A 14,911-nucleotide genomic window follows, 5' to 3' on the forward strand; every position below is an offset into this window, starting at 1 on the left:
GTAAATCATTAGGATTTGGTTTTTTTCCTTAACTAGATCAACGAGGTTGACAACTGAGTGTTGAAGTAGATAATATGATTTCATGCAAAACAAACCAGGTTTGATCGGTTCCCCAGAGAGGCATACTCTAACGCACAAGTCAACTTCTTATTTGAAGAGGGAGAAAGTAGCAAAGAGATTCTGATAACTCATGGTGCAATATATCGTACCTTATAAAGAGAGTTGGACCCCTTTATATAGGCGCGAAGACTCCTAGTCCGAATAGGAGAAAACCTGACTTTATAATCCCATGAGGAAGGATACTGAGAAAGTCAACATTCTTTAGGATGGTCGTTGCATACATCACTGCACTTTCATTTGACACTTATCGTAATGTTAAATGGCTCGTCTCGCTGTGACCTTTTCTTGAATTCTAAAAAATTCTATCACTCCAGAGAACCTATGACTGTCTCGGTTGTGCTACCGAAGGTTCTAGGGTAGTCGGAATAAGAGAACACTCATCTTTCCTCACTTATCTGCCCTGCACTTGACCGTGGGCACGATAACTGGTACACTAGAGGTGCGTCTTTCCCGGTCCTCTCGTACTAGGGAAAAGTCCTCTCAATGCTCTAACGCCAACATTGTATAAGGATCGAACTGTCTCACGACGTTCTGAATCCAGGTCACATACCACTTTAATGGGCGAACAACCCAACTCTTGGAACATACTATAACCCCATATGGTGAAGAGCCGACATCAAGGTGCCAAACCTTTCCATCGATGTGAGCTCTTGGGAAAGATCAAAGTGGTACGTGACTTGTTGAGCGACAGTCCTTTCACTCGGCACCGTTAAATCACTAAGGTCGACTTTCATTCCTACTCGACAGATGGGTCTATGCGCGATACAGACTCCTAATTATGGGAGGAGTCATTTAACCGATGTTATAGAGGAATAAGCTTTTGTAAGTTCAGATTGGAGATCCAGCATAGTGGGCAGAAGAGATCAGGGTCATATGAAAACTAAGTCTTAATATTCACTTATGTTATTAGAAGCCCCCATAAGTCGAGGCTAGTCTTTTAAGGTTGGAGTATAAGTTTACTATTCGCAATGAGATGCGCTACATTCGAGAAGGTTCTTTCTTTAATGAAAATAGGAGAAGTGCTAGAGAGATGTGTCGAGAATGTGAGACATTGCTTGAGAATGTTTAGATAAAATAACACTTTATTAAGATTAAACATCTATATCCTTACATAAAGCGCTCTTTAAGAAACTAGAAAAAAAGTAATAAAATGATTAGCATTGGAACAAGAATAATGAGCTAACTCAGGAGCAACTCTGTTCACTAATCAAGGAACAAACCTCACCGAATAAGTCGAGCGATTCAGAAGAAGTTTCTTGATGTATTGAACTACTACACCATACTCCTTGTGGCTCGAACACCAACTATTCACCACTCCTTTTGCATCAACTTCAAAATCGATATTGTTATACCCTAAGGGAAACAGCAAAACAATACCGTCTCGTAATGTCAACACTTCAGCCAACTTGGGTGATTTCAATCCACTGAGACCGAGCTATAACAAGCTAGAAACAAATCATCGTGATTATGTAGAACAACATCCATACCACAACGAGATAAGGTTTGAAAAATAGTTACATCTACATTAAATTTCGCGCGTCCACTTGTTTTCTCCATAAATTCCATCTTCGCTCACTATTCTAATCCACATCAGTCCAAATTCAATATTGGTGCTCTACCCTATCCACCAATCATATAAAAATTGCATTGAATTTCTTACGCGGTCATTAAAATTCCGCCATGACTTCGACCAAAGCTGAGTATTCCTCTATGTCCCAATCGACCAGAAAACCATGGTCAAAACACATATAGATTTCGGATCATGATAAAAAAAAAAAAAAATTTAGAAATTATCCTAAGTTTTTCTTTTAAATTACAGCAAAATCAGTTAAACAGTCTTGCCGTATAAGTACAAGATTTACGTTATCCTTTAAACTAAAATTTCCCAAACTATTTAACAAATTCACAGCAAATCCTAGTCATATTCCACGCGCTTTAACAGTAACGTGAGGTCATTATTATCCGTTACGGATAAGGTCCCACGTCATCTGGCCCCATTCAGCCACGTCCTCCCTCATCCACAGAGCGTTCCTTCCACGCTCTACCGTATCACGTGGGCTTTGAAGGAGTATGAATTCGAATAACAATTCCTTTCGGATAAAGTTACATATAAATTCTATTGTTTACATTAAGATTTTGCAAATTTTCTCGCGAGCCAAACACCGGTGAGAAAATTTGCCAGGAAAATTCTGTAAATCGTAGAAATAATTTATAATATAATACATCACCACCGCCGCGTCACTTTCTGTCTTTTCTTCATATTTATAAATTCCTACCTTCTATGCACTGTTTCGCCTAGAACTGAAGCAAACGAAACCTTGCGTGTGTGTGTGTGTCAGTGTTTGATTTTTATGATTTGCAGAGCAGAAGGGGATTGGATTGGATCGAATTGAATTTTATAGGTTCTTCTCAAATCAATCAACAACCGTCGTTGGAGATAGAAGTTTTTGGGTTTATCCAGTTGCCTCGTTTTTAGCAAACGAAATTAAGTAATATAGGATTATTGGAGTAGAATTTGGGGGATTATTGAAATCAGAACAATGATGAGAAGTAATCAGCAAGATCAATTATCGAAGGCTTTTCATGAGCTATCTGTACTTGTTTTGAACCTGCTTCGATCGCCGCAATCGCCGATGTCTCTCTCGGATCAATCTTCGGATGTTCCGAGGAGGAGATCATCTGCGCCGCCGCCACAGATCTCGCCGGCGGGATTCGCGTCTTTGTTGTTGGGGATTTCATTGGCTTTGATGTTGTGTGGATCATTGACGTTCTTTATTGGATTTTTGTTGATGCCTTGGGTACTTGGATTGGTTATGGTGTTTTATGTGGTTGGGGTTATTACTACGATCTCAATGTTAGGTCGTTCTCTTCTTTGCTACGTTTTGGCGCCTTCATCTTCCGGGAAAGAAGTTCCTTGTAAGTAAATGAATTTTGGATTGTTTTCCGATTATGTGTTTGTATTGTCCGTTATGGTATTGATATCCTTGCTTATTGGAGAATATTTGCAATGAATTTCGTCTTATGCTTTTCAGTTTCTGTTATGTTTGGATCTTGATTTTTTGTTCTTCTTTCCTTTTTTGCTTCTACAGTCTCAAAATTTCCTTTTTGTATCCTTTTATCTTCTTTATGTTTAGCTCTGTGGTGCTCCTGTAATGGCAAAACTCTTATGTTGATGAAGATTTGAATTCAGTCTTTTATGGGAATATGGGCCTGAGTTCAGCGGCAGAGGAAGGAGGTGCAAGGTTTGGTTGCACCTCCGGCAGCTGATATCCATCTCAGGATGGTTGTAGGTGGCCCCCCGCCTGAAATTAGGGATTTGAGGATGCTGTAGTTGCACTCAGTGATAAATTAGGGGCTCTAGCAGTCACTGATCGCCGGAAAAGTCAATGGAAGCTCAAAGCATCTAAAAATTGATATCAATTGAGCATCCATAAACCATAAGAAAGCATTCATTCTAAATGCTTCCTATGAGTGAATCCCGGATCCGTTACTTGTTACTGGTTGCATTCCATGTCTTGAGTTATATCAAATTCTTAATCAATCCAGAAAATCTGATCTTGTTCTTGTAGGTTTCATAGAACTTGTGCATCCCAGAATTTAGGTGGTATTTACTGTTCTTTTCTTGAGATTTCAGAAATTAAGAGTCAGGGAGACAGTATCTTTCTAGTTTTAGGTATGATTTAGTTGCAGTAAAAGTCAGAGCTATTAGATTTTCGTGTTTCGGTCCTATCAATGTTGCACGAGCACTCTCCTTCATTAGCATTTCCACGTTTCATATCCGTTTCATTTTCATTACCGTTTCCTAGCTACATTTTTGGAAATAACGTTTACCGGTTTCCATTTCAGTGCAACATAGGATCCTATTAATCTATAAGATTTTCGTGTTCTGAGTTAAGATCCGATTATCAGTCCGAATTTGATAATACACCCTTTAAGTAACACTAAGAACTGAACTCGGAATCTATGATTGAGCTTTGAAACCATTCTAGGATTTGGATATAAGCTTTCACTGAAACTAAACCAGAGTTTATTTATCTTAACTTATCTTAATTTTTAGTGTTCTGTTCAGATCTTTTAACCATCCAAATATACAATTGTTTCAAGTATTCACATCCACAGAATATCTCTGTGGGTGCAAAATGCTTATTCTCTGCTCAAATGAAGAAGATAAACATTCTAATATTGCAGCAGATATTTACCTAAATGTGTTCAAAATTTCCGTTTATTGTGTCAAATTTGTGTTGTGTTATTTACATGTCATTATATATGATATAAATGCAATCGTGTTAGTTAAATTGTCTCTGTTATCGTACCATTCGAGCTGATTCAGCCCTTTTTTCTGATTTCTGCAGCATGGAAACTTTTGTGAAACAAGCGAAATGAAGAATACAAATATATGCAAGTATAATGAGAGCATTATGCAAGAGTATTGAAGCAGGAACTGTGGATAACAACAAGTGGTGAAGAGATTTGTGGATATGGTGGAGTCTTTTTTTCTTTTATGAGCTAGAAAAATAGGCAAAATTTATTGAAGGGTTTCAAGAACTTATTTAGTGTTATTGAGAGCAATTTGGAGGTGGATTATCCCCAAATTTCTCTCTGATATATATTCATATATATCTTATTTTAAGCATATTTTTCTTTCTTCAATCAATCTCCAGTTCTTGTGTTTGATCTGATGAGAAAGAAGTAAATGGTTGAAGCCTGAAACAGAAATTTAACTAGAGTGAAATGCAGAAAAAGAAAAAGGCAGGGATGATAATAATTGAATTGACATGACTTGTTTACACAACTTGTATGATGTGATTATTGTTGTTATTTGGTGTATTTATATTCTTTGACAGATAAGGAATGGAGTCAGTTGAGTTGAGTTGAATTTGGTGGTTCAATCATGTATGGGTCATATTTTATAAATAGTCAAATATGGTATCTTAGTTGTAAGATCGAGATTCGAGTCGTGGATTGAAATGTTGATTTTGTGAATGTTCATTTTGTGAATCATCATTCGTGATTGAATTATAAAATTCAGTTCAAATTTCATAATATTATAAAAATAAAATATTAACAATGTTGGATTTAAAAAATGCAATTTTAATGTAAAAAAAGGTGTCGTAATGCCTTGAATCAGTATATCTTGTTTCCTATTCGAAGTAGTATTGGGTTTCGGATTTCTAGTTGGATTGGGATAATGGGTTCATAGTTGGATTAGGATCATGGGTTACTAGTTGGATTGGGATCATGGGTTCCTAGTGGGATTATGTTAGTTTGGGTATTATAAATACCTCATTATGTAACCTAATCATTGTAATCTGATTTTCGCCTCCTAATAATACTATTCTCCTTCTGCCCGTGGACTAGCCAACAGAAGGTTTGTGAACCACGTAAATCTGTATTTTTCGATTGTTTATTATTTTATCTTTCATTGATTCCGCACAACAAACTGGTATCAGAGCTTTCAGTTTCCGATTGGGGTTTTGTTTTCTGGAGAGAAAGATGTCTACGATGAACGTGAAGATCGAAAATTCTGGGAATAGAGATTATTAGTTGCCATGTGGGGGGCGACTCTGAGGCAGAGGGAGAAGTCTGTTCATCTGGCACTGTCATGGGTGCATCTGTTATGTTTTCAGGAGGATTCAAGTCAAGGTGGAGATTTGTCGTAATGCCTTGAATCAGTATATCTTGTTTCCTATTCGGAGTAGTATTGGGTTTCGGATTTCTAGTTGGATTGGGATCATGGGTTTCTAGTTGGATTAGGTCAGATTGGGTATTATAAATACCACATTATGTAAACCTAATCATAGTATTCTGATTTTCGCCTCCTAATAATATTATTCTCCTTCTGCCCGTGGACTAGCCAACACAACGTTGATGAACCACGTAAATCTGTGTTTTTCGATTGCTTGTTTATTTATATTTCATTAATTCCGCACAACAAACTGGTATCAGAGCTTTTGGTTTCTGATCGGGGTTTTGTTTTCTGGAGAGAAAGATGTCTGCGATGAACGTGAAAATCGAAAAGTTTACTGGGAGAAATAGTTTCAGTCTATGGCAGATCAAGATGTGGGCTTTGTTAAAACAACAAGGTCTATGGACGCCGTTGAAGAAGGCAACGGGAGAAGTCACTGCTGAGATGACGATTCTGGAAGAAAAGGCACATTCGACAATTATGTTGTGCCTCACAGATGACGTCATCACTAAGGTCTCAGACGAAGAGACTGATGTCGGTCTGTGGATGAAGTTAGAGAGCTTATACATGACGAAATCTCTAACGAACAAACTTCTTCTGAAACAACGTCTGTTTGGCCTGCGAATGCAGGAAGGTACGCAACTCAGGGATCATTTAGATCAATTGAACACATTATTATTAGAATTACGTAATATTGATGTGAAAATTGAAGATGAAGATGCTGCTTTGATTCTGTTAATGTCTTTACCGCTTTCATATGAGAATTTTGTTCAATCATTTATTGTTGGTAAAGATTCTGTGACTTTGGAAGAAGTTAGGTTATCTCTTCATAGCAGGGAGTTGCGCCATAAGGCGAGCAATACATGTGTAGATAATCAGACCTCTGGACTGGTTGCCAGCGGCAGTAAGGGAAAGGGAAATGGTGGAAAGAAGAAGTCTAAGAAGCTGTTCTCAAAGGGTCCCAAGCCAGACGACACATGTAATTACTGTAAGGAGAAAGGACATTGGAAAACTGATTGTCCAAAGAAGAAGAAGAAATCAGAAAATCAACCAGGTTCTGCTGCTGTAGCAGATGGCGACAGCAGCTCTGAAAATGATATTGCTCTAGTTGCTGATGGACACACTCATCACTCTGATGTGTGGGTTCTTGATTCTGGAGCATCTTACCATATTTATCCAAGGAGGGAGTGGTTTTCAACTTATAAGCAGGTAGATGGAGGTAGCATTTCAATGGTTAATAGTCATGTCTGCAAAGCAGTTGGAATAGGCTCGATCAAGTTGAGGACACATGATGGTAAGTTCTGCACGTTGAACGAAGTCAGGCATGTTCCATTGATGATGAAGAATCTGATATCTCTGAGTCTGTTAGACAGTAGGGGTCTCAGCTGGACATGAAAAGATGGAGTTCTACATGTCTATAAAGGTTCTGATGTGATTCTGAAAGGTGTGAAGCATGGTACTTTGTATTTCTTGCAAGGTTCCACTATTACAGGTTCAGCTAATGCTGCATCGTCAGAGATTGACCAGGAGGATATGACAAAGATATGGCATATGAGACTTGGTCATATGGGCGAAAGAGGGATGCAGATTCTATCAAATGATGATCTTCTTGATGGTCATAAGGTCAAGAGTCTGGAGCTTTGTGAACACTGTGTCTTTGGGAAACTACATCGCAGCAAGTTTCCCAAAGCTATTCACATAACAAAAGACACACTTAAACATCCACTCTGATTGTTGGGGTCCATCTCGAGTTGAGTCTTTGGGAGGTCACAAATATTTTATGTCTCTGATTGATGATTATTCAAGGATGACTTGGGTCATCATGATGAAGCATAAAAGTGAAGCTTTCAAGAATTTCAAGCAGTGGAAAGCATTGGTGGAAAACCAAACAGGAAAGAAGATAAAGAGGCTGCGAACTGATAATGGTCTGGAATTCTGTTCGTCTGAGTTTGATCAGTTCTGTAAGGATGAAGGGATTGCTCGGCATCACACAGTTAGGAATACACCGCAACAGAATGGTGTAGCTGAACGAATGAACCAGACATTACTGGAGAGGGTGAGGTGCATGCTCTCTAACGCTAGATTAGAAAGAAGATTCTGGGCTGAAGCAGTGAACACAGCATGTTATCTGATTAACCGCGGACCACACACCGGCATACAACTCAAGACGCCTACAGAAATGTGGTCAGGAAAGGTTGCTGATTACTCAAATTTGAAAGCTTTTGGGTGCACAGCTTACTATCATGTTAATGAGGGTAAGCTAGAGCCAAGAGCCAAGAAGGGAGTGTTCGTAGGTTATGGAGATGGAGTTAAAGGCTTCAGGATCTGGTCTCCATCAGAGAAAATGGTCATTTTGAGCAGAAATGTAGTCTTTGACAAAAAATCTGTGCTTAGACCCATTGTGAAACCTACAACTGCAACAGAAACTGATAGCATTGATAAACAGGTGGAGTTTCAGGTCATACAGAGTGAGAGTGGCTTGAATGAACAAGAGTTAGAAGCAAAAATAGAGCTACCAGAGCCTACACCATCAGTTTCTCAACCATTTGAAGCTACACATCGTAGCTTAGCTCAAGATCGACCAAGGAGGGTTGGAGTTAGGCCACCTAAGAGGTATAAGGACATGGTGGGCTATGCACTACAGGTTGCTGAAGAGGTGGACACTCGTGAACCATCAACTTACCAAGAAGCTGTTTCAGGCACCGATTCTGAGAAATGGCTTGCTGCTATGGGAGATGAGATGGAATCCCTTCATAAGAATCAAAACATGGGATTTAGTCATACCACCTCCAGGGAGAAAGATTATTACTTGCAAGTGGGTTCTCAAAATAAAGGAAGGGATATCACCTGTAAAGGGAGTCAAGTATAAGACTAGAGTTGTTGCTAGAGGTTTCAATCAAAGAGAAGGAGTGGATTATAATGAGATATTCTCACTAGTAGTCAGACATACCTCTATTAGAGTGTTGCTAGCTATAGTTACACATCAGGATTTGGAGCTTGAGCAACTTGATGTAAAGACAGCCTTTCTGCATGGAGATTTGGAGGAAGAGATCTACATGACCCAACCAGATGGTTTCCAGATTCCTGGGAAGGAGAATTATGTTTGCAAGTTGAAGAAGTCCTTATATGGACTTAAGTAGTCTTCTAGGCAGTGGTATAAGAGGTTTTACAGCTACATGATGCAGCTGGGCTACACCAGGAGCCCATATGATTGTTGTGTGTATTACAATAAACTGGAAGATGAGTCTTTTATCTATCTGTTGTTGTATGTAGATGACATGTTGATAGTTGCAAGGAAGAAGCACGACATTCAGAAGTTGAAGGGTCTTCTCAGCGCAGAGTTCGAGATGAAGGATTTGGGTGCAGCTCGGAAAATTCTGGGAATAGAGATTTACATGGACATAAGCAAAAGGAAAATTTTTCTATCACAAAAGGGCTATATTCAGAAGATCTTGTCAAGATTTGGCATGTCAAACGCAAAGCCCATAGATACTCCTAGTGCTGCAAGTGCACATCTGTCTATTGCTTTTGCACCTAAGTCTGCTAAAGAGAAGGAGTGCATGTCTCGAGTTCCCTATGCTAGTGCAGTAGGAAGCTTGATGTATGCCATGGTCTGCACTAGACCTGATCTTGCACAGTCTGTTAGTGTTGTTAGCAGGTTTATGGGTGAACCTGGCAAGGAGCATTGACAAGCTGTGAAGAGGATCTTTCGGTACCTAAAAGGTACATCTGACGTTGGTCTCATTTATGGAGGTGATACAGAATGTTTGGTGACAGGTTTTTCAGACTCTGATTATGCTAGAGATGTTGACAGTAGAAGATCTATGTTTTCACTCTTGGCGGTCCAGTTGTCAGTTGGAAAGCTACTTTGCAGCCTACAGTTACTTTCTCTACTACGGAAGCAGAGTATATGGCACTGACTGAAGTTGCTAAGGAGGGGATTTGGCTTAAAGGATTGGTTAGTGATCTTGGTCTACATCATGATCAGGCTACAGTGTATTGTGACAGCTTGAGTGCAATCTGTTTAGCGAAGGATCAAATTCATCATGAGAGGACCAAGCATATAGATGTGAGGTATCATTTTCTGAGAAGTGAGAAGAGGGTCAAGGTGAGGAAGGTAGGGACTGCTGACAATCCAGCTGACATGTTTACCAAGCCTGTTCCACAGAGCAAGTTTCAACACTGTTTAGACTTGCTAAACGTCAGAGATTATTAGTTGCCATGTGGGGGCGACTCTGAGGCAGAGGGAGAAGTCTGTTCATCTGGCACTGTCATGGGTGCATCTGTTATGTTTTCAGGAGGATTCAAGTCAAGGTGGAGATTTGTCGTAATGCCTTGAATCAGTGTTTCCTATTCGGAGTAGTATTGGGTTTCGGATTCCTAGTTGGATTAGGATCATGGGTTCCTAGTTGGATTGGGATCATGGGTTCCTAGTTGGATTGGGATTGGGATCATGGGTTCCTAGTTGGATTGGGATCATGGGTTCCTAGTGGGATTAGGTCAGATTGGGTATTATAAATACCCCATTATGTAAACCTAATCATAGTATTCTGATTTTCGCCTCCTAATAATACTATTCTCCTTCTGTCCGTGGACTAGCCAACAGAAGGTTGGTGAACCACGTAAATCTGTATTTTTCGATTGTTTATTATTTTATCTTTCATTGATTCCGCACAACAGAAGGCATAACTCTCATTTTGACCCTTAAACTAAAAGTTCAAAGGATGTTAAATTATCAAAATCATCAATTAAGTTCATTAATTAAGAAAAAAATCATCAACTGAGTTCTTATGCTATCATAAAATTAGAAATTGTGACTATTTGAAACTGTTCAATCGAATGATTTTCGTCGAGCACTCAATTGATTATTTTTTCTTAGGATGATGACTCAATCGGAACATGATTGGTGATTTTGATAGTTCAATATTTGAATTAACTATGACGTTTTAGTTTGGGGATTTAAATGAGTATTATGTAAAAAAAACACATTAATCAAATACTTAAAATGTAATAACTTAGTATTATTTTCTTGCCTTGTTGTCAATTTGATCAGTGGTGTAACCATAAATCCATATCTGTCTGGATAATTTTTAGCCATGTAGGTTGAAAGTCATTTGGTAAGAAATTGATTTTTTTTATGGAAAATAGAAAATAATTAATAATGGTAATGTAGTTCTATAAAATAAAATGAGATTGCGGGATATGAACTCACTATCTTTTAAAAACAAGTCTGTTAACTAACTCAATCACTTTAAACTATTAAAATAATATTATATATGTTAAATGTAAACAAGTATTAGGGGTTACATAGGGCCAAACCATTAAAACTCAAAGGTGGAACAGGGGGATCCGATTTCCCCTACCTCTAGGCAGCTCTGTATATGAATTTAGTAATGATGGAATGAAAGTAGTTTGAACTGATAATTTGATAAATACAAATCGAATTAAAGTTTTTGATGAAAGGGGATCAAGATATGACGTAAAATAGAGATGAATCGAATCAAAAACTTGTAAAATTATATTATATTATAATTTAAATTTATCTTATAAATTTGTTTCGAAATAGAAGGTAAATTAACACGATTCTAACTCTTCCATTCCATTCTATTTATTTATTTATTTTTAATTTTTACAATGTTTCACTTGTTTCTTATCGTATTTAATTATTTTTCTGTATTTTTGTGATTTTATATATAAAATGTTATCTAGCTCATATCCTTCCCCACATAATAATTCAGTCAACAATTTGGCTAAGGAAATATTTTACACGTGTTTACATTCCAATGTATCTAAAAAATATTTTATCAACTTTTAAAATAATTTATCATTAGTTTTTTTAAAAATCTATCGTACATTTATACATATATCTGTGATTTGTTACAGATGATTAATAAAATGATGTATATATGTATTGGAAATGACAAGATTCATAATTAAAAATACATAATTGATGAATTATTTTTCAAATTGATCCAACTTATTAATGTTAAAGGAAAAATTCTCATGATTGTTAATATTAAGGTAAAACTGCAACATTTTAAAACTTTGGAACTAAAATTGTTCTCAACTATCCACATTAATTAATTTTATTAACAATAACTTAATACGACAAAATAAATAATTTAGAATTGAATATGTTGAAATAAAAACTTAAGAGTTAAATTCATTAAAATCGGATTCATCACGAGTAAATTAACGCTTTTTTAAATTCACCATTAATATAAATACATAATAAAATTACATGTAATCTGAAAACATGATACAAAATCGATAATAACTCAATTAAGTTAATATAGTTATAATACGAAAGTTTTTGGATTGAGTTTAAATTGACTCATCTTCACACTAAGAGGGTGTATGATTCCTGCTTTTTGTGCCATGTTTGCCCTTTCACTTTAAAAGTGAGAGTTTTAAGTGTTTGGGTTAAACACGTCCTGTTTATCTTTTATGGTTAAAAAGTAGCGTTTTATAAAAGCAACAAATGGACTCTAAGACGGTGTTTGATTGCTTATTTTCATGCTTATATTTGTCTTTTCACTTCAAAAGAAAGAGTTTTTGTTTTTTTATCAGAGATCTCATGTTTATCTTTTACACCTGAAAAGTAGCATTTTACAAAAACAGGAAATCCCTACTTATTGGAAAAGCAATATTTTTCAACAATAAACAGTAAACCATAGTAGTAAACGGTAACAGTAAACAGATCTAACTCCAAATTAACACGTCACGAACACAATAGAAACTCAATAATTTGACACCTCTAATAAATTTGTAAAACACCTACCAAAATTGACTTCTTATAATGGTACAGTAAAAGTGTAAAAGAGACACGTTGGTACAGTAAAAGTGTAAAAGGGACACGTTGGTATGTCACCGTCACATATTGTCCATATGAGGAAAAAGAGTGGGTAAAGTCTATATATTGATTGGGAAGGGGTCCCTTCTATTATTGCTTTTTATTTGTTTATTTATTTAAAGTTGAAAATCTGATTTTATCTTCTTTTTATTTAATTATTATATAAAATATTTTTTTTTTTTGAAGATTATATAAAATAATTAGTACTTTAAAAAATCAAATCCAAGAAAAAAAATATTTTTCAATAATTTCCTATTTCAAAATCCAAATGGTAGTATTCAACAAACATAAAAACACAATCTCATAATTACTAGGGAAGTGAAAATAGCTTATTATCTATTTTTAAAATGAAATTATATTCATTATACTAAACAAAATAAACATACATATAAAAGAAATAAAACTTATGCACCTATAATTAGCCTTTTAAAAATGAATTTTTAAAATAATCTATCACATATTTATATTTGGCTTTAAAATTTTATCATACGCCTATAAATTTGCTTATTTGGATCCTGCACAAAAAATCATTGATCTGTCAATTTTTACAAATGATGTGGTATGTGCGTACTACAAAAAAAAAATATATATGTGATTTAAAAAAAAAGTATATTGTGTTTTGTACAAGTTGGATGAAAAAATCAAAATATTTTGTCGAATTTAAAATATTAATATCTAATGCTATTATAAAATTTTAATAACGTGAAAAAAATAAAACCAACTAATATACAATTGATACAGAATAAGAAAATAAAACATATATAATTAAGGATCGGACTGAACAGTAAAGGGTTGAGCATTTCCGAGGTGCTCCTTCGGTGATCGACGTCCATGTGCTGGGAACTGTCTATGACGATCAAGTTAGTGGGAGTATACTCGAGGTGCTATCGATGCAAGTAGAGAGAGAGTGCATACCGTTATAAGATTCCTTAGAGCATCTCCAATAGAGAGTGCTCAAAAGAGTGTCAGCTGATGTGGCATCAGGTTTGGCAACTTTTAAAGGGTGCCCACTATTAGAGTGATTGTGGGTGTCAAGGAAAGTTGCCAATTTTTGACAACCTCTTGACAACCTTGTTTAATTATTTTTTAATATACTTTCCTAGAAATAATAAATCTGGAACATTTTATTTATAATAAAATAATAATTTGTAGGATTATAGTGGCAACTTTTCAAGCAACCTCTATTGGAGCATTTTTTAAATTAAAGTTGCAAAAAATGATATGGATGAAAGAGACAATAAAATATTATATTTTAGTAAGTTTTAGCACTCTTTTAGACACCTCTATTGGAGATGCTCTTAGGAGGTTTATATAGGGTTACATGGAGGTCTGATAGGTCTGTGGTTTTACTAGGCCTGCTGGTCTTGGGCCAAGCCCATATTCCTAATCAATATATATGTTTTTTTTAATGATGTTTGAAACAAAGTAAGCATAGAAGGTACCTTGAAACCTGACTTATCAACATAATGAATAACATTGTACCATTTTAAATGTTAATGATAAAATTGTTTTTTAATATTAACATTAAGGATATTTTGCACCTTATCTAAATTAATTAACTATAAACAACTAATTCAATTAAAAAAACATTATCCATTTTATTTGTATTTGAAATATAGGAGTTTAAATTTCTAGAGTTAATAATTTAATAGTCATTTCATTTTTGTTAATCTTCTTATTTTGAAAACCATATTATAAAGTTTTTATCCTTTGTTACTATTAATATTTTGCTCATTCTGTCTATTTTTTTTACATTATTAATTGTTATATTCAACATAACAAACAAAAGGAAAATAACAGAGTAATATGGTTATTTTGTATCATACTATGACTGTTCTGAAAGTTAAGATATATTTGGTTAAAAATCTAAAAAAAAAAAAAAGACAAAAGTACCAAATGTTTAACAGTGACAAAAGATAACCACCTTATAATTATGTTTTTCAAAATTGGGGAACTTACACATGAAAAGGTGGGAACTAATAAATAATTTATCCAAATTTCTATGTTATTATAATGGGATAATATGTAAAAATACCTTTGATATTTACAGCCTAGAGCAGTTTTACCCCTAATATTTAAAATGGTGCAATTGTACCCATGCCATTGGCAACCAATGGCAATTTTACCCCCAACGTTGATAAGTTTGATTAATTTTCATGAAACTGTCTTCTCGATCATAAATCTTATTATCTACACTTCACATGTGCGTCATTTGATAACTTCTTAGTAACATATCATAAACACATGTTATA

General features: G+C 35.5%; 1 protein-coding gene across 1 annotated transcript; it reads left to right on the forward strand.

Moving 5' to 3' along the window:
• The first annotated feature begins 2,253 nt into the window (after positions 1-2,253).
• On the forward strand, positions 2,254-4,770 carry LOC136229971 (uncharacterized). Its single transcript, XM_066018858.1, has 2 exons — positions 2,254-3,036; positions 4,473-4,770. The coding sequence occupies exons 1-2, from the start codon at positions 2,661-2,663 to the stop codon at positions 4,487-4,489; spliced, it is 393 nt and encodes a 130-aa protein (XP_065874930.1). The 5' UTR covers positions 2,254-2,660; the 3' UTR covers positions 4,490-4,770.
• The last annotated feature ends 10,141 nt before the right edge of the window (positions 4,771-14,911 follow it).

Source organism: Euphorbia lathyris, chromosome 5 (genome assembly GCF_963576675.1).
Source record: "Euphorbia lathyris chromosome 5, ddEupLath1.1, whole genome shotgun sequence".
NCBI classification, from domain to species: Eukaryota; Viridiplantae; Streptophyta; class Magnoliopsida; order Malpighiales; family Euphorbiaceae; genus Euphorbia; species Euphorbia lathyris.